The following is a 25,991-nucleotide window of genomic DNA, read 5'->3' on the forward strand; positions in this document are numbered from 1 at the left end:
CAAAATTTGAACCCGTGTCCACTATGCTACACAAGCTTAGCAAGTCCTCCTTCACTGGCCTTGATCGCTCAACAGAAGGAGAGATTTGCACAGAGCCCTTGACTTTTAGAGAAAATGCAGGAGGGTTTGCTAGAACACACACACACAAAAATGCCACATCTAACAGCATCGGGAGGAAGAGAGACAGGATCGCCAAATGATGGAAGCCTGCCTCCACGTCAGCTGCCTGATAAATGGAGGGAAAGACACCTATATCAGCCACCGCCCAGAGCAGCTCTTAGCACCTCTCTCCTGTTCAGAATGGAAGGGAAGGCGGGCCTCCAGTCCTGGCGTCCAATGGAACTTGGGCATATGGAAAGGGGGCGTGTTCACTGCAGGAGAGGCGGAGTCAGTAGAAACAGGAACTGAGTAGGAAGAGCAAAGAGTCTTTTGTGCATTGTGGATTTTGGGGGGGATATTCACAGAGAATTTTTGCAGGCACCACAGGAGGTCCCGGTGGGTATACCAGCACCCTCAGTCTGCCACATCAGTCATAGAATCATAGAATCATAGAATCATAGAGTTGGAAGAGACCACAAGGGTCATCGAGTCCAACCCCCTGCCAAGCAGGAAACACCATCAGAGCACTCCTGACATATGGTTGTCAAGCCTCTGCTTAAAGACCTCCAAAGAAGGAGACTCCACCACACTCCTTGCCAGCAAATTCCACTGTCGAACAGCTCTTACTGTCAGGAAGTTCTTCCTAATGTTTAGGTGGAATCTTCTTTCTTGTAGTTTGGATCCATTGCTCCGTGTCCGCTTCTCTGGAGCAGCAGAAAACAACCTTTCTCCCTCCTCTATGTGACATCCTTTTATATATTTGAACATGGCTATCATATCACCCCTTAACCTCCTCTTCTCCAGGCTAAACATGCCCAGCTCCCTTAGCCGTTCCTCATAAGGCATCGTTTCCAGGCCTTTGACCATTTTGGTTGCCCTCCTCTGGACACGTTCCAGTTTGTCAGTGTCCTTCTTGAACTGTGGTGCCCAGAACTGGACACAGTACTCCAGGTGAGGTCTGACCAGAGCAGAATACAGTGGCACTATTACTTCCCTTGATCTAGATGCTATACTCCTATTGATGCAGCCCAGAATTGCATTAGCTTTTTTAGCTGCCGCGTCACACTGTTGGCTCATGTCAAGTTTGTGGTCAACCAAGACTCCTAGATCCTTTTCACATGTACTGCTCTCAAGCCAGGTGTCACCCAACTTAAATGAACATTTCTGGCACTCATTTTCCACTGTGCACTTGTACCTATCTAAAAAAGAGGTGGATCTCAAACCCATCGTTCCCCCTCCGCTGTGAGCACGCCTATATCATTGGGCTGTCATACATACGAAATTTCCCAGGATTTGTCTCTTGAAAATAGCGTCCTGGCAGAATTTTCAAAAATCGGTTAAAATGTCCAGAAAAATCAGGACATATGGCGGCTCAAATCAGCTGTGTTGTGGGTTTTTTTTGGCAAATTTCCTTAAAAAGTAGCTTTAAAACATTCTCTTTTTTTGCGAGGAGTTTTTGCTCAACAACATCTGTGTCTGGTAGAGTTGAGTCAAACATCCCCTACTTAGGTTCTGCTGTCCCAGAGAACGCCATTTAAAGATGGACGCCCACTCCCACTCCCGATTTTGCAGCTGCTGAGAGACAGTGTAGTGTAGTGTAGTGGTTAGAGTGTGGGACCAGGACCTGGGAGGCCAGGGTTCAAATCCCCACTCGGGCATGAAGCTCAGTGGTGACCTTGGGCCAGTCCCGGGCTCTCTGCCTAGCCCACCTCACAGGGTGGTTGTCCTGGGGTTATAAGAGGAAGGGGAGAACCTGGAGCTCCTTGGCATAAAGGTGGGATATAAAGCACTCCATTGTGGGCCCAATTTTATGGAACTCCCTTCCAGATTGAGGTCAGACGGGCCCTTCTCCCTGTTGAACCTACTGAAGACATCATCATCATCATCATCATCATACTTGCAGGCTTATTTTATATTTTCCACTCTTTTTCATTGTATGGAATACTTTGCGCACTGCTTAGAGACAGTGGCGATCAAGCTGTATAGAAATGGTTGAGACAAATTAAACTGGGCTGGGAAGTTGCTCAGTGATGCGGCTAAATGCACTCTGCACATGCTCAGGTGCTCTCTGATCCTTAGCCGGGCGTTACATTCACCCTGCTCAAGGGAACACCCCAGGCCTGCTGCTAAGCGAGATGTCCACTTACCTTCAGCCATTTCCAGTCCCTCAGGAGGAAGCAAGGAACAGGGGACAATTGGGAGCGTCCTTCCGTTGGCTGAGAGGCACAAAAGAGAGGAAGACGACTGGCTCAGGGACAGGGCACAAGCATTGCAGGAAAATCCCGCTCTCCATGTGTCAAAAGCATGGGAAGCAATCAAGGAGCATTCACTGCTACTTGAGAAAACACTCAGGATCTGCAGAGATCTTTTAAAAAAGATCACGTGCTCACTGAGTTTCTGAGTCATTTCCGGGAAGTGAAACTCCCAGGGGGTGAAAACTGAGAAAACGAAAGTGAGGGAGCCATGGCTGCTGCAGGGGGTCCCATCCAGAATCTTTGTGACGAAGCCACTTGCTCCATCTGCCTGGATTACTTCAAGGATCCAGTGATCATCCCAGAGTGTGGGCACAACTTCTGCCGATCCTGCCTGATCCTGTTCTGGGGGGAATCGGAGGCAGAGGCTTCCTGCCCTCAGTGCAGAAAAACAGTCCAGAGAAGGAGCCTCATCCCCAACCGGCAACTGGCAAACTTCGTAGAATTAATCGAGAATCTCAGCCTTCAAGAGGGAAAGGAGGAAGGAGGGAAAGGAGGAGTCTGTGAGAAGCACCAGGAGCCCCTGAAGCTCTTCTGCAAGGAGGACGAAGCCCTCATCTGCGTGGTGTGCGACAGATCCAAGGAGCACAAACATCACGATGTGATTCCTCTGGAGGAGGCTTCCGAGGAATACAAGGTAGGAGATCCCTGGATCTGGAGGGGGAGAAATAGCTGTGGATTCTTCTTGGGAGGTTTTCTTTTTAATTCTCAGGTCCAAAGTAGGCATGGCATGAATTGGTGGTTGTTTATTATGTAAAAAGCAGCCAAGGGGAAGCCTGAGGACTCCTGGGAGGAGGGAGTTGAAGTCTTTCTCTCTGCCAGGGTGACAAAGGGATCTTCCCTTGATATACTCACAACAGCTTCAAAGATTTGTACTGGGACGGTGGGAGGGAGAGAAAGGGTTAACCTCATCCACACACCCCAGCAAGGTTGCAAGGGATCAGCTGGGTGGGAGAGGGGAGGAGTGGTGGCCAGGAATTGACCAGATGGTACAGGTTCCTCCCCCAAGTATCTGTTGGAAGCAGATTTAGGAGTGGGGGGGTGGAAGCGCCTACTGGTGGGGAGCATGCTTATTCTGGGGGTGCTGTGGAGCCTGTGCAATGAGATTTCAGAGGTGGGGTGTGTGCGTGTGCTGAGGATCTCCTCCCATCCCAAATGGCAATGGACTCAGTGATAACAATAATTATAATAATAATAAAAATTTATTATTTATACCCCGCCCATCTGGCTGGGCCTCCCCAGCCACTCTGGGCGGCTTCCAAAACAATATTAAAATACCATAATACATCAAACATTAAAAGTTTCCCTTGTCTTCTAAAAGTCTGGTAGTTGTTGTTCTCTTTGACATCTGGTGGGGAGGGCGTTCCACAGGGAGGGCGCCAGTGGTTCAGAGTGGCATTTACAAAGACCAGGGGGAAAGATGACTTTTCCATGACAACTCAGAATGGGACCTGTGCTATTATACATAAAAAATAAAACCCTCATTCTGGATATGGCCTTAGCCCTTCCTCCTCCTCCTCTTCCGACTTCTCCCTGGGACCTCAAGATGAGAGGCCAGGCTGGGACTTTCCTCGGAGGAGACAAAGGAGCGAGCATGGCTGCCTTTGCTCTTCTCCAGACTAGTTTGTTGCACTAGAAAACTTTTTTATCCCAGTTCTGCTGTGCTTTTCAACCCGTGTGCTGTGGCACCTGGGGTGCCTTGAATGATGCTCAGGGGTGCTGCTGGCAACACTGGCCTCTGTCCCTCAAGCTGTTTGTTGCAGCAGCCCTGGCTACAAGCTCCGCTGGCGAATGGTGCCTCTGGGGCTGGCCAGGGGGTGTTGGCTGCCAGGAGCTGAGGTGGCCTCGGAGTAAGCAAGCAAACTGGCAAGGGGCCCTTGCTGTTGTGAATAGACAGAAAAGTCCCAGGCCCCTGTGGGGCAGCGTGAGGAGGCATCTCTTTTGGGGCTCAGAGACCCAGAGGAGGACTCCTAACGAGAGGGGAGAGGAGGCTGAGAGAGCCCTCCACAAGGGAGGGTGTTCGAGAAAGGGCTGCAAGATCTGCAAGCAAGGGGGGATCTAACTGGGATCCTGAGCCCCACAGGGACACCGCAGAAAGAAGGTAGTTGGTCCAGGGAGCCTTAGACCCAAAAAGGTTGTACTTTTATTTCCTCTAGTAAACTACAGTGGTACTTTACCTCAGGATGAGAACAGAAATCGCGTGGCGGCAGCAGCGGGAGGCCCCATTAGCTAAAGTGGTGTTTCAGGTTAAGAACGGACCTCCAGAACAAATTAAATTCTTAACCCGAGATTCCACTGTACTTTTCTATTATAGCAAGGCCACTAGACCCAAGAAGCCTGTATAATATTCATCTCCTCTCTCTGTGTCTCAATAAAACCTAAGTTTCCCTTTTTCTTTTCAGGGAGAGATCTGTCACCGCTTGGAGATTCTGAGGAAAGAGAGAGAGGAAATTCTGGCCCATCAAGCAGCCCTGGACAAGGAAAGCAAAGACCTCCTTGTAAGTGTCTCTGTTGTTACTAGTGAGGGAACAAGCACTTGAAGAATTGAGTCAGGACTGTGGAAGGATGGGGAAATCGGCCCATTTCAACTTCCCCCCATTCCCCAGACAATGGAAAGGTAATGAAAACTGGCTGCCAGGATTTCACACTGGGAATTCTGTTACTTCTTCAGAACTGAACATGCCAGGCTCTTATTGCATGGAATTGAGTAACCCCAGGATACCTTCCTTCTTGGTGCTCCAGCCTTCATTTCCTGTCCCCCAGAATGGCCCATGTATATTGTGACGCTGGATCCTGTAAAGAAAGCCTGAACCAGAGTGTAGAGCAAAGTCAGGATTTTTTTCATCCAATGTGCATCTGTTTACAGCTATATGAAACCTCCTTTTCCTTGTCTGCACAATCTGGGGTTGTCCTTTTGGAGGTTCTCCTGCTCTGAATGGAGTCAAGGGGCATTAAGAAGCCCCCAGTTCCCCCTCTGCCTCCTGTTCAGGCTTGGTTCTCAGCCGTGGAGCCAAGGCCTGAGCCGTCTCCTCCTCAGACGTCCCCCTGCAGCTGCCATATCTAGGGCTTCATCTTCGATAGTTTTATTGCTTTATTGTTTGGCGCCCAGCCACGCTTCCCCTGCGAGCCTCTGCAGCTTCTGTTTACACAGTGTGGCTTCAGAGCGGTCGTAAAGCAATTAGCAGAATTACACAGCGGTCGTGTGTCGAAAGGGCAGTAAATCAGTCCAGACGGTTCTTTTGTCCTAATATCTCTTTATTGGAAACAAATAGTGTATTTACAATCCACAACTGCCATCAGTCTGTAGCTGCATCTTCTCTGCCTCCTCTCTCTCTCCCTGCAGCGGCTGAACTGAATGCTTTCGATTTCCACTCAGTTCACAGCATACCAAGCTGTTTACGTCACATCCTGGCTTCCCTTGTAAGCCCGTCCCCTCAAGCACGAGACATAGAAGGTTAACCCTTCACTACACCCAACACCCCCTCTTGTCTCGCGCCTGAGGGGAGAATTGACCCTTAGGCATCCGAAACCCAGACCTTCGCAGAGCTCCCCATGTCTTTGGAAGGAGAGTGGCTTTGTGAACCCATCAGCTAGGTTCTTGGCAGAAGGGCAGTACTTCAGCGCAACTAATCCCTCCTGAACACTCTGGCACACATTCTGAAAGCGAATGTCTAGGTGTTTAGTCCTGGCCTTGAATTGACCCGTCTCGGTCAAACGAAGGCATGGTTGATTGTCCTCGAAAACACGTATCGGCAGACAATCCACTCCTCAGAGTTCCTGCGCCAAACAAGCATAGAACTCTACTTCTCTGCATACCTCTGAAAGAGCACTGAACTCAGCCTCAGTGGATGAGAGCGCTATAAGACTTTGCTTCTTGGACCTCCATCCAACTACTGAGTTCCCAAACATCACCACTAGGCCAGACACGGACTTGCGGTCTTCCAGATTAGCCCAGTCCGAGTCCAAAAACAAGTCAGTTTGACTTCTCCTTGTGCTGGCAACCTAAGACAAAAGTCTTTGGTTTCCTGCAAATACCTCAGAACTCTCTTGATGCCATTCCAGGCTTGCACACTAGGGTTTGAAGCTTCCCTGCTGAGCAGATTGACAGCAAACGCTAGATCAGGTCTGCTCCACTGGGACAAGTACAGCAAACTCCCTAGGGCTGACTGAAACACTTCAGCATTTTCGAACACAGCGCGTTCTACTTGCTGGCTGTCCTTCACAAAACTAGTCTCCATAGGACTTGTCACTCCTGCACAATCACTCATCCTGAACTTCTGAAGCAGTTGCTCAATTTTGCCTCTCTGGCTGAGCAAGAAGCTTCCATCCTGTGCACGCTCAACATTGACACCTAGATAGGTTTTGACAGCACTAAGCTGCTTAAGCTTGAACCGTTTACCTAGCTCTTTGGCAAATTTCTCTGCCTGTCCATCTGTCTCTGAGAAAAACAGCACGTCATCAACCCAAAGTTGAAGAAATTCTTGTGTTGCACCTGGTCCTCTCAAATAAAGGCAGCTATCAGCAACACTTCTTCTGAAACCTAGCTCTTCTAAGGCTTCATTCAGGCACATGTTCCAGTTTCTAGCAGATTGACGTAATCCATAGATGGATTTGTGCAATCTCCACACAATGCCCTGTCTAAAGTTCTCAAACCCTGGAGGAGGAATCATGTACAGCTCCTCCTGGAGATCTGAGTTTAGGTAGGCAACATCCACATCAAAGTGGTTTACCTTCCAGCCTCTCTGTGCTGCACAAGCTAAAAGCGTTCTCAGAGTCTCTGCTCGTGACGTTGGCGAATACACCTCCGTGAAGTGTATTCCCTTTCTCTGAGTGAATCCTCGAGCAACTAACCTAGCTTTATACTGTGGTTCTCCAGCGTCAGTGGGTTTCAGGTGGTAAACCCACCTGCAACTCACAGCCTGCTTTCCCGGTGGCAACTCTGAGTGAGAACACACCTAGATCTTTCATGGACTTCATCTCTTTGTCCATTGCCATGTGCCGCTTACCTGCTTCTTCCTCAGGTAAACTCTGAATATCCTCGAAGGATTCAGGTTCACACCTGGCTGAACCTACCCAGACGCCTGAAGCGTCATATCAATCAGGAGGCCTCCTTGTCCTCGCCGATCTCCTCAGTGTGAACCCTGGTGTCACTGCTGCCTCACTGGGTTCAGCTAAATCATCCTCAACTTCAGTGTCTTCCCCCTCTGACCTGCTGCGTCTCTTGGGCCTTACAGCTGGTCCAGCAGGTGAGGAAGGCTCACTCTTTGGCTCAGACTTGACACTTGCCTGAGGAGGTGTTCTAGGTTCCCCCCTCTGAGGGATCCTGAGCTGTCCCTGCCTTGGACTCTGTCCCTGTGGTGGACCTTGTTGCTCTGGACCGTGTGTCGGAATTCAAGCCTTAGTCAGAGGAATTGGCCACTCTCCAGGTGCCCGGCTTGGATTCCTTGTTGATCTCCCCCGTCAGCGACTCCCGGCAAGACAAGGCGAGATAACTATCGGCGATTCTCCTCAAACGTGAGAAGAACACACCATCCCTCCCCCCTCATTCCCAGGGAGGGGAGAGAGACAGACAGAAATGTATTTACATGCCTTTATTTCTGTCTTTCCAGCAGTACAGAGAAAACGTGTCTGCACTCTCTTAACACCAACAGCAGAGAGAGAAAAACTCCTCCCATGTACTTCCAGTACAGGGTCATGTGACACTCTGAGCTAACATCCGGTGCTCAGTGCACAGAATAGACTGTCCCTTGTTCCCACGGTACAGTCCCATAACGTCAACATCCTGTTTGGCTTTCCAGCCGTCTGGAGAACTCAGCATTGCTCCTTTTCGTAACACCGTGGTCCCCAACAAGTTCCTCTTCCTCCTCAACGTCTAAGTCATAGAACGGCTGTGGAATCACGTCTGGATTAGTGTGCAGACGTTTCCAACCAGCTTGTTCACAGAACTCAGCGCTATTGCTGATAACCAACCTAGACTGGTTTCCACTTGGGTACGCAAACCGCCAGGCCTTTGAGCCAGGCTCATACCCTACAAAGATCATTCTTTTTGATCTTTGCTCACCTTTCTTGCGTAGAGCCTTTGGAATAAGCACCCAGGCCTCACAACCAAACACACGAAGGTAGTGTACCTTAGGCTTCTTTCCATGCAGCAAGAAATAAGGTGTATTTCCTACACTAGAGTTGTACACTCTGTTTTGCGTATGCACCACATACCGCCAGGCTTCCGACCAATACTTCTGGGGTAGCCCTGCATCCCACAAGACCGAAGATACCGCTTCCTGCACCGTCCTGTTCTTTCTCTCTGCCAGCCCATTCTGTTGCAGAGAGTAAGGAGCAGTCAATCGGTGGCTAATCCCCTTCTCCCTAAAGAAATCCTGTAAAGCAGAACCAGTGAACTCAGCACCTCTGTCACTTTGAAAGCCACGCACTTTGGTGGAAAAGGTTACCTCAACTGTGGTGATCCAATCCCTGATCATTTTAGCCGCCTCCCCTTTATTTTTCAGAGCAAAGGTCCAAGCAGACCTCGAGAAATCATCAACCAGAAGCAGAGAGTACTTTGATCCCCCCAGTGACTCAAGTGACACGGGTCCACACAACCTGCATGAATTAACTCAATGGGTTGTGTGGTCTGTCTCTCTGACTTTGGATAGGAACATGTCACAACCTTCACCTGTTTACAAGCATTACAATCTAAAAATTTGTCACAAGCCTTAAATTTGCACCCTTGTGTCAGTTCAGGTGCCTTCTTAAGAAACCCCCAATTCAGATGTGTGAAGCGCCTGTGCCAAATATGCGGACAACCATCATGGGGCGCCACATTCACACATTGCCCCTTTGCATCTTCGGTGTCTTCTTCTTCTGTAGAAAAAGGCACATTTACAACAAACAAATTGCCTTTAGACTGCACTGTGTACACGTGTTTCCCATCCTTGGAAAACTCACATTGGGTACCTGCAAAAGATACATGAAAACCATCAGCAAGTAAATCATGCACACTTAACAAACAGTTGGTTAAGCCTGGCGCCGCATAAGCTTTGACTTCATGCTTAAGAAAGGAGCAATGCTGGAAAGAGTGCTCCAGATGGCTGGAAAGCCAAACAGGATGTTGACGTTTTGGGACTGTACCGTGGGAACAAAGGAACAGTCTATTCACACCACTGAGCACCGGATGTTAGCTCAGAGTGTCACCTGACTTGTACTGGAAGTACATGGGAGGAGTTATTCTCTCTCTGCTGTGGATGTTGAGAGAGTGCAGACACGTTTTCTCTGCACTGCTGGAAAGACAGAAATAAAGGCATGTAAATACATTTCTGTCTGTCTCTCTCCCCTCCCTGGGGATGGCAGGGGGGAGTGGTGTGTTCTTCTCATGTTTGAGGAGGATCGCCGATAAGAGATCTCGCCTTGTCTTGCCGGGAGCCGCTGACGGGGGAGATCAACAAGGAACTCAAGCCGGGCACCTGGAGAGTGGCCAATTCCTCTGACTAAGGCTTGAATTCCGACAGAAAAAGCCTGCCTGTGTTAGTCTTTTTCTACTTCCATCCGCGAGCGTCACAAATTTATTAGTTTTTACTGTCCTGCAATTCCTTAAAAGGCCAGCAGATGGCACTAGCGTGTTTGTCACTCCTGAGTCGATGACGACAGTAAGAAAGTCTGTCTGTTGACATTCCTGGATCGCCATGGCAACAATCCACTCGTTACCCCCCTCTCTGGGGCCTCTGCAAACGTCCTCTCTGGTTGTCACGGCAACAGACTCCGCCCCGGCAGGAAGACTTGCCCACGACCTTCACAGCTTCCGTAGATGCAACTCTCTCAGTTGCCTTGGAGACTGGACTTGTCTCGGCGTTCCCACACAAATCCGAAGCTCTTATCTTTATTTGCTCCAGGTGGCCGGCATTGAAGCCTCTAGCTGCATTCAGCTTTGCACGGCTTGGCTTCAGCTCACGATGTAAACAACACTTGGCAGCTTTTGGAGAAAGAGGCGTCTCTGAGCTTTCACTGCTCACTGCCCCCCCACTACTCACGGGGTCTCCAGGACGTTTGCCTGCACCCCATCTGACGGGTACGGGGCTCCCAACTCTTGGCCTCTCTCCAGGCTTCTCACACAGACACGTTGCAGCATCCAAACAGCTCCCAGGCTCAGCAGAAGCACTAGCAGCATTGCCAGCAACAGCAACAGTCCCTTTGCCTCCCTGTGGGGGCTCAAAGCTCCTCTCAGCTTTGTTTTGGCTCTCAAGAATGTGGCCGGCGCCATCTTGGCTCTCTCTTTCGGGCAGCCACGTCTCGGCCCTTGCTTCCCACCCCAGCTTCACAAGCCTTTCGGAGTGCTTGCCAAGCGGCCTCTGGCTTTCTTGCACCCAGGACAACTGGCACTAGATGAGCTTCCACAATCTCAGCCAAAAAAGCAAGCACACGCTTCTCCATTTCACTTTGCACTGCAGCCTTCTCTGTCTTTGCATTCCCAGCTGCATGCTGTGGGGGCTGGACTAAGTCCCATAGCTGCTCTCCCACCAGCAAGAGTTCCATTTCAAAACTCCATTGTAGCCAATTTTGGCTATTCAGTCTCTGACATGGCATTTTAAACTCAAAGCCATGTCCCTGGGGCTGAGCCATGCCTCCCTTCTCCCTTCTGTGGCTTGAGTACTCACTCATTTCTGCCAACTGGGCATTCCGGAAGGTCCTGGCATCGCAGCTCCCTCTCTCCGTCAGCCTCCTCCGATCTGCTCTCTGCTTTCTTTGGCAGTCGATCAAGCCGACGTTCAGCCTTTTAAAGTCTTCCAAGCCCTTTCTCACACTCTTGGCGTTGACCCATAACCTCTTCGATAGTTTTATTGCTTTATTGTTTGGCGCCCAGCCACGCTTCCCCTGCGAGCCTCTGCAGCTTCTGTTTACGCAGTGTGGCTTCAGAGCGGTCGTAAAGCAATTAGCAGAATTACACAGCGGTCGTGTGTTGAAAGGGCAGTAAATCAGTCCAGACGGTTCTTTTGTCCTAATATCTCTTTATTGGAAACAAATAGCGTATTTACAATCCACAACTGCCATCAGTCTGTAGCTGCATCTTCTCTGCCTCCTATCTCTCTCCCTGCAGCGGCTGAACTGAATGCTTTCGATTTCCACTCAGTTCACAGCATACCAAGCTGTTTACGTCAAGTCCTGGCTTACTTCCTTTGTAAGCCCGTCCCCTCAAGCACGAGACATAGAAGGTTAACCCTTCACTACACCCAACACTTCGTGTGTCAAAATCTCCTGAGAGTTCCCCCATTGAGAGTGGAAGCAGGAGCACATGAGCCCCAAAGGGCACAATTATATAATAATTTATAATAATAATTTATTATTTGTACCCCGCCCATCTGGCTGGGTTTCCCCAGCCACTCTGGGCGGCTTCCAACAAAGATGAAAGATACACTAAAATGTCACATATTAAAAAGCCCTGAACAGGGCTGCCTTCAGATGTCTTCTGAATGTCAGGTAGATGTTTATCGCTTTGACATCTGATGGGAGGGCGTTCCACAGGGCGGGCACCACTACCGAGAAGACCCTCTGCCTGGTTCCCTGTAACTTGGCCTCTCGCAGTGAGGGAACCGCCAGAAGGCCCTCGGAGCTGGACCTCAGTGTCGGGCAGAACGATGGGGGAGGAGACGCTCCTTCAGATATACTGGACCGAGGCCGTTTAGGGCTTTAAAGGTCAGCACCAACACTTTGAATTGTGCTCGGAAACGTACTGGGAGCCAATGTAGGTCTTTCAAGACCGGTGTTACATGGTCTCGGCGGCCGCTCCCAGTCACCAGTCTAGCTGCCGCATTCTGGATTAGTTGTAGTTTCCGGGTCACCTTCAAAGGTAGCCCCACGTAAAGCGCATTGCAGTAGTCCAAGCGGGAGATAACCAGAGCATGTACCACTCTGGCGAGACAGTCCGCAGGCAGATAGGGTCTCAGCCTACGTACCAGATGGAGCTGGTAAGCAGCTGCCCTGGATACAGATTTGACCTGTGCCTCCATGGACAGCTGTGAGTCCAAAATGACTCCCAGGCTGCGCACCTGGTCCTTCAGGGGCACAGTTACCCCATTCAGGACCAGGGAATCCTCCACACCTGCCCGCCTCCTGTCCCCCAAAAACAGTACTTCTGTCTTGTCAGGATTCAACCTCAATCTGTTAGCCGCCATCCATCCTCCAACCGCTTCCAGACACTCACACAGGACCTTCACCGCCTTCACTGGTTCTGATTTAAAAGAGAACTAGAGCTGGGTATCATCCGCATACTGATGAACACCCAGCCCAAACCTCCTGATGATCTCTCCCAGCGGCTGCATGTAAATGTTGAAAAGCATGGGGGAGAGGACAGAACCCTGAGGCACCCCACAAGTGAGAGCCCAGGGGTCTGAACACTCATCCCCCCCCCCACTTTCTGAACACGGCCCAGGAGGAAGGAGCGGAACCACTGTATGACAGTGCCCCCAGCTCCCAGCCCCTCAAGACGGTCCAGAAGGATGTTATGGTCAATGGTATCAAACGCCGCTGAGAGATCCAGCAGAACTAGGAAACAGCTCTCACCTTTGTCCTTAGCCCGCCGGAGATCATCAACCAGTGCGACCAAGGCAGTTTCAGTCCCATGATGAGGCTTGAATCCCGACTGGAAGGGATCCAAATGGTCCGCTTCTTCCAGGCGTGCCTGCAGTTGTTCAGCAACCACTCGCTCAATCACCTTGCCCAAGAATGGGAGATTTGAGACTGGGCGATAATTGGCCATCGTGGCCGCATCTAAAGATGGTTTTTTAAGAAGCAGTTTAAAACCGCCTCTTTCAGCGGGTCTGGGAAGGCTCCCTCATGGAGGAAAGCATTCACCACCCCACGAAGCCCATCGCCCAGTCCTTCCCAGCTAGCTTTTATAAGCCAGGATGGGCAAGGATCCAGGAGACAGGTGGTTGGCTTCACTCGTCCAAGCAGCCTGTCCACATCCTCGGAGGTAACAGATTGGAATTGATCCCACACAACTTGACTAGACAGGACTCTAGCACTCTCCTGCCCTGGCCCTGCTCCCACGGTGGAGTCTACTTCTTCCCGAATCTGAGCGATTTTATCTGCAAAAAACTTTGCAAAATCATTGCAGGAGATCATGTGGCCCGTACTGGGCCCCAATGTCGCAGGTGGTTCTGCTAAATTGTGAACCACCTGAAAAAGTCTCCTGCTGCTGTTTTCTGCAGATGCAATAGAGGCGGCGAAGAAAGTCTTCTTCACCGTCGCTATCGCCACTTGGTAGGCTCGACGTTGAGCTCTAACCTGTGTCCGGTCAGATTCGGAATGAGTTATCCGCCACCGGCGCTCTAGCCGTCTCAACGATTGTTTCATTGCCCTCAGATCCGTGGAAAACCACAGGGCTCTCCGGGCTCCATGCAATCGGAGAGGGCGCTTCGGAGCCAAACAGTCAATAGCCCTGGTTAACTCCACATTCCAGCGGGCCACCAGGGAATCGGCTGAAAGGCCATCAACATGGGATAAAGCATCCCCTACCACTCTCTGGAAACCATTTGGATCCATTAAGTGGCGGGGGCGGACCATCCGAATCGGTCCCACCTCCCTGCAGAGGGGATGGGTCGCAGAGAAGTCCAGTTGCACCAGGAAGTGATCTGACCATGGCACTTCTTTCATTTCGCTTTTACTTAGAGTCAGATCACCAACATCCATAGAGGTAAACACCAGGTCCAAGGCATGTCCGCGGCTATGGGTTGGGCCAGACTTATTCAGGGACAGCCCCATGGAGGCCATGCTTTCCACGAAGTCCCGAGCGGCCCCTTGTAAGGTTGTGTCGGCATGGATGTTAAAATCCCCTAGGACAACCAAGCTAGGTGTCTCCAGGAGAACATCCGCCACAACCTGAAGCAGCTCGGGCAGGGAATCCTTGGTGCAGCGGGGAGGTCGGTCCACCAAAAGGAATCCTGTACTGCCCCTATTGCCCAACTTCCAGAACATGCACTCGGAAAACTGGGTCTTCCCAATAGGACGCCTGGTGCAAACTAATGACTTCCTAAAAATCACTGCAACCCCCCCTCCCTGCCCACATGACCTGGGTTGCTGTGCGTAAGAGAAACCTGGTGGACAAGCAGCGGCAAGGACAGGCCCATCTGCTTCATCCAACCAAGTCTCTGTTACACATGCCAGGTCAAGTCCTCCATCCATGATCAAGTCATGGATGGCAGTGGTCTTATGAATAATTGACCTGGCATTGCACAGCAGCACCTTCAGGTCATGTGGGTATCCCTTGCTGATTCTAGTATCCATCCGGTCAGGACCAGACCCGGAGGCAGGGATAGTCCTCAGACAACGACTAAACCTGCCTCCTCTGTAATGACATGGTCTGGTCTTAGCGTAACTCCTCCTCCTACCCGTGATCACTGAGATCAGGTGTCCCAATACATCCCCCCCTGTGGAACATGCCCTAGCCATTTTGTTGGCTGGGACCTACTCCCCAGCAGCCCTGACCCTTCCCCTTAAGAACAAAATAACACCTTAAAAAAAACAACACAATGCAAACAAAAAACAATAAAAATTACAAAAACATAATATCAAACAAATTCCCAGGCCCAATAAACATCCATCCCACCCCCACCCCCCCACATACAAAAAATTCAAAAGAAATTTTTAAAAATATTTTAAAAGCACTCTGCACCCCTCCAGCAGTAACAGCAACTGTCCTAGTGAGGCCCGTCAGGCCCTGCCCTGGGCCAGGTGGTAAGTGGCAGGAAGGAGCAGGGCCCCCAGACACTCACACAGGAGAGTCCTCCTGGTTGTTAATTATGCTTGTTAACAACCTTAAAGATTTGTAGGTTTGTGAGGAAGCGTTTTCTTTTGCCTGAGAGCTCTGCCAATTCTTCCTCATCAAACTTTGCTTCTCCTTATGTTTCACAATCTTGGCTTTAATGATTCCCCCCACCACTTTACTTGGGGAAGGCTGCCTCAATCTCCCCTCTGCATCCTTTTACGGGATTCCTATTGCTCTGCCTCCCCTCCAGTCCTCCAATGTAGAACCCAATTTCAGGCACAAAATTCAGAGACCATTAGGATTTATGCTGAATATTCTTATTCTGCTATTTAAAACTTTAGTTATTTTCATAGATTCTTCCTATGATTTTCTAGTTTTAAATTTTTTTGTACAATTAATATTTAATAATTGTACTTGAATTTAAGGATGCCACATTATGAAGTGTTACTTTTGTATGGAGATTTATTTTTGATTGAAGAGTGTTGCCCTTACACTTTATATCTTTCTGCTTCCTCAGATGCTCTGCTATTCAGTGAACAAATTCAGAAAGGTAAATTTCCAGAAGAACAATTTCACAGGAGGGATGGGGACTGATATTTCATGGGTGTTGAACCGTCTGCTCTGCAGACTTTGGGTCCCCCATTAATGGCATCACTCTGGGAAACAGTCCTCTAGTGCTGTTTGGGTTCTTTCCATGTCCCATGAATGAACTGGGAGAGAGGTTGAAGGCTTGGACTGGGGGCAGAACTTGTCCCTACAAAGAACCTGCACACCAGTCTGAGTTCCATTCCTGCCTATAGACCAGTGGTGGCAAACCTTTTATGGACCCAGTGCCCAAACTGCAACCCAAAACCCACTTATTTATCGCTAAGTGCCAACACTGCAATTTAACCTCAATACTGAGGTTTTAGTTTAGAAAAAAACAACTCATACATTAACACCTTTGGTCTTAAAAGAAAAACACAATAACAGAGCTTTCAGTGATACAAACAACTTTTTATTGAAAGGTAAAAGTTTGTATTTGGCATACTTTTCAACAATTAATGTGATTTTTGCTGTTGTATGCATGCTGATAATTTGTCTAACCTTGGCTCAGGCTTTGTAAGTTTGAGGGCAACACATGCAGCACTCAAGTGAAGGGAACTGATTTAAAAACCAACAAGGAAGATATTTGTTCTGATGAGAATCTGCAAGGAGGAGTCTCAGTCTAGCATGTGATGCAAAGAAAGCCCCTTGATCTGAAAGGGAATCTGGGGTTTTCGGGGGGTTTTTATTATTATTATCAGGATGTCCGTTTCTGTCTCTCAGCTGACTCTGCATATTCTTCTCTTTCCCTCATCTTCTCCCCAACAGCAAATGTCACTCTGGATCCTGACACAGCCCATCCCCAACTCATCCTGTCCGAGGATCAGAAAAGCGTGAGAAAGGGAGACAAACCTCAAGCCCTGCCTGATAATCCTGAGAGATTTAGCCACAAGATTTGTGTGTTGGGAGGTGAGGGATTCACAGCAGGCAGACATTTCTGGGAAGTCACTGTGGGAAGTGGGGGATGGTGGGCTTTGGGGGTCGCCAGGAAGTCTGTGGAGAGAAAGGGCATCTTCCCCTTAAGGCCTGAGAGAGGGATCTGGGCTTTGGGGAAGAGGGGAGGGAAGTACTTTGCCCGTACCTCCCCTGCTCTTTCTCCTCTGTCCCTGAGGGAGAAGCCCAGGAGGATCCGGGTGACTCTGGACTATGAAGGGGGACGTGTGTCCTTTTCTGACGCTGACTCAGGAGCCAAACTCTACACGTTCTCAGGAGCCTCGTTCTCTGGAGAGACCCTCCTCCCTTTCTTTCATCTGTGGGAAAATAAAACCCACCTCAGTATCTCCTGAGGAGACTAAATCTGCCTCTCAGGCCCAGCAGGAGTTTCTCTCCAGACCAGAGTGACTGACATAAAAAACCTTCACTCGCCAAGAGCCCGTTGGGCAGTTTTCCAAGGGCCCTTTGAGAGGATTCATTCCAGTCAAAATCAGCAGAAACAACAAAACAAAAATGGGTTGCTCTTGCTTTGCATTTTCCTTCCTTTTCCCAGAATTCCCTCTGCAGCTCACTTCTTAGAGAGACAGTCACACTTTGAGGAGTCCTAATAACTTTTCTCACCTTCAATCTTGTTTTCCGTTTGAGATGTCTGATTTGGCAGAGCATGAGGGTTGTGGGTTTGAACCCCACATTGGCCAAACGTTTCCTGCACTGCAGGGGGTGGGACCAGAGGACCCTCAACTCTGTAATTCTAGGAAACCTTCCTCTCCCCACAAGACCTTATGCAGCTGTGAAAATGCATACATTATTGGATTAATAGAGGACTAAAAATGAACTCCTTCACCCACGTCAAGCAGGATAGCTCCTTGCTCTAGGGACCTCAGACGGGAAGAAAATCTAAAAGAAGTTGAACAAGGCGTCGGCTTCAAATATCCTCTGCAAATACAGCCTCACCTTCTTTACACTTTGTCAGAAATAAACCCCATTGCATTGAGTGGGGCTTCTGCCCTGTTAAAATTTGTGATTAGGGTTGATGCGTTGACGTTCTTTATTTACAAGCTGGATTCTGTACTGCATATCGGGGGCATCAAATGGGGTGTCCTCTGGATAGTGCTGGACTCTTAATCTAAGGGTCACCAGCTGTAGCACCATGTTGGGCAAAAGATTCCTGCATTGGTGGCCATCTCTGCCTCCAGTGGCAGTGAGTTCCATAGTTCAATTATCTGCTGCACAATGAAATGCTTTTATCTGTCTTGGGTAGGACAACATTCAGCTTTCTTGAAGGGCCACGAATTCTAGAGCTGAGGGAATCTGCAATGTGGAGATAATGTTTCTCTGCCTCCCTGCCTCCATCATGAGGACCAGAGCAGGGGGTGGGCAGTTTGTTTGCCCACCCGTGCAGCCCGCCCCGGGTGTCATCACTGAGAGGGGTGACAAAATGCCAGCTGCTCCCCTTGCCCGTCCACGTCCCGCCCTCGCTCGGGTGCTGTGTGTGTGTCTGTGTGGCCGTGCTCAAAGCTGTGCTGCTCACGGGGCAAGGCAGCCTCCACTGGGCTTCTCCGTCTTTCCCCAACTGTTGCTTTAAAGCCTTTCCTTCAAACTCATGACGCGCTAAGGGGGCTTTCCCCCATGTGTTTTCTTCTTTGCGTCCTCACTGTTTTTTTGGAGGGGGGCTCCTTTTCGTTTCCTGCCTCCCCCCCTCCACCACATTTATTAACAAAACTAAGGATTTTTTTTTAGGCAGTTTGCTAGGTAAAAGAAGAAACATAGTCCATAGAAGCAGCATGGGCTAGTAGTCTCTTTCCTAGGAGTTTGAAGCAATGTTCTGTCAGAGGATACAGTTCAACTTTCAGGGATGATCAAATTTATTATTTTAACTAACATACAACAGTTTTATTTCCAGCATACTGCACTCATATTTGGGGAGGGGTGTTTGTGTGAGGTCGGGCTCTGCTAAGTAGTGTTTGCTGTCAATGTGACAGCTAAGTAGTGTTTGCTGTCAATGTGCCTCCCCATCCCAAAATTTGAACCCGTGTCCACTATGCTACACAAGCTTAGCAAGTCCTCCTTCACTGGCCTTGATCGCTCAACAGAAGGAGAGGTTTGCACAGAGCCCTTGACTTTTAGAGAAAATGCTGCATGCAGGAGGTTTTGCTATAACACACACACAAAAATGCCACATCTAACAGCATTGGGAGGAGGAGAGACAGGATCGCCAAATGATGGAAGCATGCCTCCACGTCAGCTGCCGGATCTTTGCACCTCTCTCCTGTTCAGAATGGAAGGGAAGGCGGGCATCCAGTCCTGGCGTCCAATGGAACTTGGGCATATGGAAAGGGGGCGTGTTCACTGCAGGAGAGGCGGAGTCAGTACAAACAGGAACTGAGTAGGAAGAGCAAAGAGTCTTTTGTGCATTGTGGATTTTTGAGGGGATATTTACAGAGAACTTTTGCAGGCACCACAGGAGGTCCCGGTGGGTATACCAGCACCCTCAGGCTGACACATAAGAAACCCTGACTTAAATGAACATTTCTGGCACTCATTTCCCACTGTGTCCTTGTACCTATCTAAACAAGGGGTGGATCTCAAACCCATCTTTCCCCCTCAGCTGTGAGCACGCCTATACAATTGGGCTGTCATACATACGAAATTTCCCAGGATTTGTCTTTTGAAAATAGCGTCCGGGCAGAATTTTCAAAAATTGTTGTTGTTTTTTGGCAAATTTGCTAAAAAAAATAGCTTTAAAACATTCTCTTTTTTTGCGGGGACATCTTGCTCAACAACATCTGTGTCTGGATTTTCGCTTTTTGGAATATGACAACCCTACTATATCATGTCCGCAGTGTGCGAATCCACCCGTGTCTGAGGAGGCTGCATTTTCCCCGCAAGCTCTCCTTTCATCCGGAGCATGTAGAGTTTCTCCCCCGTGTGGAGTCTCTGATGAGCAATGAGGCTCTGGCTCCGGTTGAAGGTCTTCCCGCAGTCCGAGCAGATGTACAGCTTCTCTCCCGCGTGCGTCTTCTGGTGCGTGATCAGGCTCTGGCTCCGGTTGAAGGTGCTCCCGCAGTCCAAGCACTTGTATGGCTTCTCTCCCGTGTGGATTCTCCGATGAGTGATGAGGTTCTGGCTCCGGTTGAAGCTGCTCCCGCAGTCGGAGCACTTGTACGGCTTCTCCCCGGTGTGGATGCTCCAGTGCCTCGTGAGGTTCTGGCTCCAGCGGAAGGTCTTCCCACACTTGGAGCATTTGTACTGCTTTTCACTCATGTGGGTTCTCTGATGTGTGGTGAGGCTGCTCCTCCAGCTGAAGCTGCGCCCGCAATCTAAGCAGGTATACGGCTTCTCGCCCGTGTGGCTTCTCCAGTGTCTTTTGAGGCTTGACTTGAGACGGAAGGCTTTCCCGCAGGCTGAGCAGGTATAAGGCTCGTCTCCTAAGAACACATCGTGGCCTGTGGCATCACTCGAGCTTTCCTCACACACGGCGGGCACGTCCCTGCTCTCTCCTGTGGGGATTCTCGGTTGACCTCCAATACCACCTGCCTGAGGAAGTACAGAGATCTCTCTCCGCCTCTGCGTCTTTTTTTCTTTCCGCTTGTTTGATCCACGTTGATCTCCTGAGCTTTTCTTCAGCTTTCGAAGCTCAGCTTCCTCCAAATGCACCCCATTCATGTGTTCGTCACCTGCTGAAATAGAGAGATAATAAACAAGGTGGGGAAAAGTAGAAAGGAAGAGATGGATTATGGTGATATAACGAAGAAAAATGTGACGGGAAAGGTTTGGGCAAGAGAATAATACTGTCATCTGTTGACCTAATACCTCATAAAAGAACATAAGGCCTTATACTCAGGGCTTGCCCATACTTTGGCTTATCCCATGCCGGCAAAGCATAGGTCTCAGCAGTTTCCCACTTTCCCCATGCTTTCTAGCCACAACTCTGAGTGGTTTTGCGCATGCCCCACTACTTTCCACCAAGAAAACCCTCTCTTTAGTAATAAGTCGGAGCAAACGTGGAACGCCCTCCCACCAGATGTCAAAGAGAACAGTATTGAAGAATACCAGAGCCCACTGAATCAGGCCAGTAGCCACCTCATTCAGCATCCTATTCCTACAGTGGCCAACAAGATGCCTCTAAGTATCCCACACAATCTTTGTGCAACAGCCACACTCTCCCCACTTGTGATCCTAAGCAACTAATATTCTGAAGCATGTTGCCTCTAACAGTAGGACACAGCTAGCTTGGCTAGTAGCCCTCTCCTCCATGAATTCATCTAATCTTCTTTTAAATCCATCCAAGTTGGTGGCTGTCACTGCCTCGTGTTGGAAGCCAACGCCATAGTTTAATTATGTGCTGTGAGAATGACGTTATTTGGTCTGTCCTGAATCTTCTAACGTTTCTTAGATGTCCCCGAGCTGTAGTGTTATGAGAGAGAGAGAGAGAGAGAGAGAGAGAGCGCGGAAAAAACCCTTTTTCTCTACCCACTTTCTCCTCACCATGTGTAATTTTATACAGTCAAACCTCGGATCCTGAATGTCTCCGTTTTGGAATGTTTCGGCTCCCACATGTCGAAAACCCAGAAGTAAATGTTCCAGTTTTTGAATGTTTTTCGGAAGCTGAATGTCCAACGCAGCTTCTGCTTGAGTGCAGGAAGCTCCTGCAACCAATCGGAAGCTGTGCCTCGGTTGTTGAACATTTTGGAAGCTGAATGGGCTTCCGGAACAGATTACGTTCGACAACCGAGGTTTGACTGAACAACTACAGTGGTATCTCAGGTTAAGAACTTAATTCATTCCAGAGGTCTGTTCTTAACCTGAAACTGTTCTTAACCTGAAGCCCCACTTTAGCTAATGGGCACCGCTGCACGATTTCTGTTCTCATCCTGAAGCAAAGTTCTTAACCTGAGGTACTATTTCTGGGTTAGCGGAGTCTGTAACCTGAAGCGTCTGTAACCTGAAGTGTCTGTAACCCGAGGTACCACTGTATATCTTGTCTCTTCTTATTTGTCTTTTCTCTTAAAGTAAAAAGCCCCAAATCATAAAATCATAGAATTGTAGAGTTGAAGGGACCAACTAGAAATCATCTAGTCATTTGCCCAAATGTGGGGCTCAAACCCATGACCTTGAGATTAGCTAGTGTACTGACTGAGCTATCAAGTTGTTGCAGTCTTTCCCCATGACCTTTGCTTCATTGTCTTGACTCATTTTGGTTGCCCTTTTCTGAACTGTTGCCAATTCCACAATATCCCTTTTAGGGTGAAGCAACCAGAACTGGACAAAGGATTCCAAGTGCAGTCACTTTAGACATCCCCCCCCCGAGTAGGAACCCCCAAATTAAAGCCCTGCCAGGCTCTTTGTAGTAAGCAATGGATTGTAACAACAGGTCCTTACTTGGGGAGCTGGAATCCCTTTCATCCTCCTGCTTGATCTCCCTGTGGGACTGGCTCTGTGAGGTTTCCAACAAAGCCTGTTCATCGTCAGGGAAGCTGACTGTGATCACGTGAAAGTGCTCCTGAAACAGCAAACAAGGAATTATTAAATTTGTATAACTCTCTGCCATTGTGCATTCCTGGTCTGGGAAGTGCCCAACATATGACAGTAAAAACTCGAAAGCATTTTGAAGCAGTAGGAAAGTGGATGCGTTAGGGCTGCCTGTGAGCTACTGAGCCCAATTCGTGGGTTTAGTACAAAGCCCAAAATGGTTCGGGACCTAAGGAAGGGAGTCCCACAATATCAACCTTCTTGGGCCCTACAATCATCAAGAAAGGCCCCGCTGGCAGTGCTGCCTCTAGCTGCCACCCGGTTTGCATTGACCCATGACAGGGCCTTCTCGGTGGTGGTTCCCCATCTGTGGAACGCTCTCCCTGGTGAAGTGCCTCCGTCTCCCTCATTGTCGACCTTCAGAAGCAATTTAAAGGAAATTTAAGGAAGTTAAACTTGCTTTAAGTGTAAGGAAGCCCGTTTCTCAGCTGATCAAGGCAATTTGAGATGGCGATATGTTATAGCTTCCCAAATGCTGCCAACACAGTGCAGGCAGGCAGGCAGAGAACAGTGAGGCAGACGCTGTGCTGGCAGTGGCTGCAATATATCCCCAGTTCAAAAAGTCTGAAACCGGTATCGCGGTTTGACCATCATACCGTTTAATTGCAATATTGCCCAGCTCGAACAACTACCGGAAAGGCTTCTGGCCTAGAGAACCCAAGGTTCCCAGGCTACTACGAGAAAGGCCTTGGGCCTAGAAAGCAAAAGGCTCCAATGCCAGGACAGGCAATATCCTTTTGCCCATTTTGAACTTCTCTCCTTTGCTCTTCACCTGTTCTTCCTCCTTCTTAGCATCTTGCTGCCTCAGCAGGAAACCCTCTGCCAGGTCTACCGCCTGGGAGCAGGTCTCCGGGCCACGCTCCTTCACCCAGCTCTCCATTTCCTGAGGGAGGACGGCCAGGAACTGCTCCAGGATCACCAGCTCCAGGATCTGCTCCTTGGTGTTCCTCTCCGGCTTCAGCCACCGGTGGCAAAGATCCCGGAGCTGGCTGCAAACCTCTCTGGGGCCCTCGGCCTCCCGGTACCTGAGCTGCCTAAAGTGTTGGCAAGGTACATCTGAGCTGATGGCGGCCTCCTCGCTCAGGATATCATGTCTTTCTCTCTTGTGGCCTTGCACCATGGAGTCCTGTTGACTTGGTTTCTGAGCGCATGGCAGGATTTGGGCCAATTGCTCTGCTGCAACTACTTTAGCATCAACGCAGAGAACAGTTTCTGGCAGCGGTGGGATTCCCTGTCCGGAGCAAGGGGCCCGATTTGTCTTCATGAACTCCTGCAACTGAGCTTCATATTGGTGGGACCAGAGACCCACATCTGGTTCTGCTTTAACAGATAGGGCTGTCCACTGACGCCGAAGAGCTGCTCCCATTTCCTCTGATTCCGGCTGGGGGGCAGCTGCCGGCTCATCCTGGGTCTCCTTTTTAAGTCCCATCTGCGCATCCTGAAACTGGAGACCAAAGGCTGACGAGGATTCATAATCTGTAGTCATTTTCCTCCGACGGGGGGAGAGCCAAGTTGAAGTCAACCTTCAAATCTCACAGGAAGAGGCAACCTGCGCCTGAATCAGAGCCTCCAGAGATACTTTCTTGAAGTCTGTAACTGGAAGCCCTTTCACCTGAGGGAGAAAGAACACAGACAAACAGGAGTTAGACAGTATATTTGCAGGGATGGGGAACCTGTGGCCCTTGAGAAGCTGCTAGACTATGACTACCACCATCCCTGGTCACCCCTGATGGTTAAAGATAAAATAACTGAGCATATAGAAGACCAATTCTTGCTGAAGCAGAAACAGCATGGCTTCTACAAGGAGATGTCCTGCCTTGTGAAGCTTTTAGAGTTATTCGAGAGTGTCAGCAAGCACACTTAGGCTTTCAAAAAGCTTTTACCAAGGCAACTCATCTAAGACTCCTGAGTAAGCTTAGCATAATAATAATAATAATAATAATAATAATAATAATAATAATAGATGGCTCCCTATGAAGGATCTTGAAGCCATTTCACAATACTGTACTATATAGATATAGATATATTGCGCTTGGGCTATTTCTCTCTCATGCATATTTATAAAGTTAAAATGATTTCTGCCTATGAACAACTGCATATCCAAAAACAATTAAAAACCCTTACATATATAAAAGTGGATTTGAAATCCAACACAGGCACAGGCTGGGATGATGATGATGACAATGATAATAATAATTTTATTATTTGTACCTCACCCATCTGATTGGGTAGTGATTTGTGGGAGGGAGGTTTGCAAATTTTTAGGTAACATTCAGAGGGGAGCAATTGGACAGGGCAAGTGGAAGAAAGAGATCTCCCCCAAGAAAGATTGGGCTGAAAACAGAAACGATGGGAAGAAGGGAGAGGAAAACTGATGGTCTTACTGGGGAAGATAATTGGGAAAGTGATAGTAAACACTTTATTTATTTACGCATAATGAAACTGCGTCTTAAAGGTAAAGGGACCCCTGACCATTAGGTCCAGTCGCGGACGACTCTAGGGTTGCGGTGCTCATCTCGCTTTATTGGCCGAGGGAGCGGGCATACAGCTTCCGGGTCATGTGGCCAGCATGACTAAGCCGCTTCTGGCGAACCAGAGCAGCGCACAGAAACGCCGTTTACCTTCCCGCCGGAGTGGTACCTATTTATCTACTTGCACTTTGATGTGCTTTCAAACTGCTAGGTTGGCAGGAGCAGGGACCGAGCAACGGGAGCTCACCCCATCGTGGGGATTCGAACCGCCGACCTGATCGGCAAGTCCTAGGTTCTGTGGTTTAGACCACAGTGCCACCCGCGTCCCTTAAGCTGCGTCTTACTCCTACTTTAAAAAATGGCATTGTCCAGGGGAGGGGAATGTCTGTGCCACACTAGCGGTGGGGAGCCTCCTTTTACAGCAGCAGTCTATCCCCAAATATTAGGTGTCGGGGGTTAAGCAAGGCCAGACGAGACATTTTCACAAGAACCTAAGAAGAGCCTGCTGGATGAGGCCAGTGGCCCACCTAGTCCAGCATCCTGCTCTCACAATGGCCATCCATTGGGAAAACGGCAAGCAGGATTCAAGCACAAGACCACTTTCCCCTCCTGCGGTTTCCAGCACCTGGGATCCAGAAACACGGCTGCTTCCAAATGTGGCAGGGCAGAGGAGAGCCCTCAGCAGGTCACCCTCTCCTCCACGGAAAGCCACCTAGGTTGGTGGTCATCACTGCCTCCTACATAGCTGTCAACTTTTCTTGCGAGGAATCCTATTCAGAATAAGGGGATTTCCCCTTTAAAAAAGGGAAAAGTTGACAGCTAGGGCCTCTTGTGGGAGGGAGTTCCGAAGTTTAACAGGGGACAAATGGACTGTAGGAGGACCTCTGACCTGCTCTGCGCGCCGTTCCCACGTGCACTGCAAGGCTTGCTCCCTTAAGGGAGAGGATCTCGGGGAGAAAGGGGGTGCTTCCCTCCTGCACCCCCACCCAAGCCCCCAGCCCACCCCCTGCCTCTCCTCCTCTGCACCCTGCGCCTTTCCAACACCCTCCACCCACCCCAAATTCCCCTTCTTATTGAACTCGGTGTCAGCTGCTCACCCTGCTCAAAGCTGCAAAGGAGCCATTTCCACTCCTCCAGCGAGGAAGAGGAGTCCATTACTGACCTCCCTTTCCGCCCGCCCCCACCAGCTTTATGGAGCCTCTCTAGGAATCGGATTCTTTGGATTTAACCATTATAGACCCACTTGCAATTGCCTCCGCCGCCGCCCCCCCCCCCCATCCCTGCAAGTGGTGCCTCCCGGGCCGAATTTCAGGGCTTGTTTGCTGCATTTGTAAGTAAGCGAAGAAAGAATGCACATGGATATCT

The 25,991-nt window shown here is 49.4% G+C and overlaps 3 protein-coding genes across 4 annotated transcripts in view; 1 reads left to right on the forward strand and 2 right to left on the reverse strand.

The window, feature by feature from the left end:
• Positions 1-25,991, reverse strand: part of LOC310756746 (uncharacterized protein) — a 1,375,527-nt gene that overhangs the window by 941,183 nt on the left and 408,353 nt on the right. The window lies entirely within an intron of this gene.
• LOC310758184 (zinc finger protein RFP-like) lies at positions 2,528-17,250 on the forward strand. Its single transcript, XM_083604112.1, has 4 exons — positions 2,528-2,988; positions 4,754-4,871; positions 15,623-15,655; positions 16,459-17,250. Exons 1-4 carry the CDS (start codon positions 2,563-2,565, stop codon positions 16,974-16,976), a joined length of 1,095 nt encoding a protein of 364 aa, XP_083460238.1. The 5' UTR covers positions 2,528-2,562; the 3' UTR covers positions 16,977-17,250.
• On the reverse strand, positions 16,942-25,830 carry LOC310756782 (uncharacterized protein). Of its 2 annotated transcripts, none has more exons than XM_083601516.1 (4): positions 25,724-25,830; positions 22,928-23,767; positions 22,006-22,126; positions 16,942-20,303 (listed from the first exon to the last, which is right to left on the reverse strand). In XM_083601516.1, exons 2-4 carry the CDS (start codon positions 23,639-23,641, stop codon positions 19,450-19,452), a joined length of 1,689 nt encoding a protein of 562 aa, XP_083457642.1. In that variant the 5' UTR covers positions 23,642-23,767; positions 25,724-25,830; the 3' UTR covers positions 16,942-19,449. The 2 variants fall into 2 exon arrangements, with proteins under 2 accessions (XP_083457642.1, XP_083457643.1); XM_083601517.1 differs by having other exon boundaries at positions 16,942-20,300; positions 25,724-25,809.

This window comes from Podarcis filfolensis (assembly GCF_964270895.1).
Source record: "Podarcis filfolensis genome assembly, chromosome: 2".
In the NCBI taxonomy this organism is placed as follows: Eukaryota; Metazoa; Chordata; class Lepidosauria; order Squamata; family Lacertidae; genus Podarcis; species Podarcis filfolensis.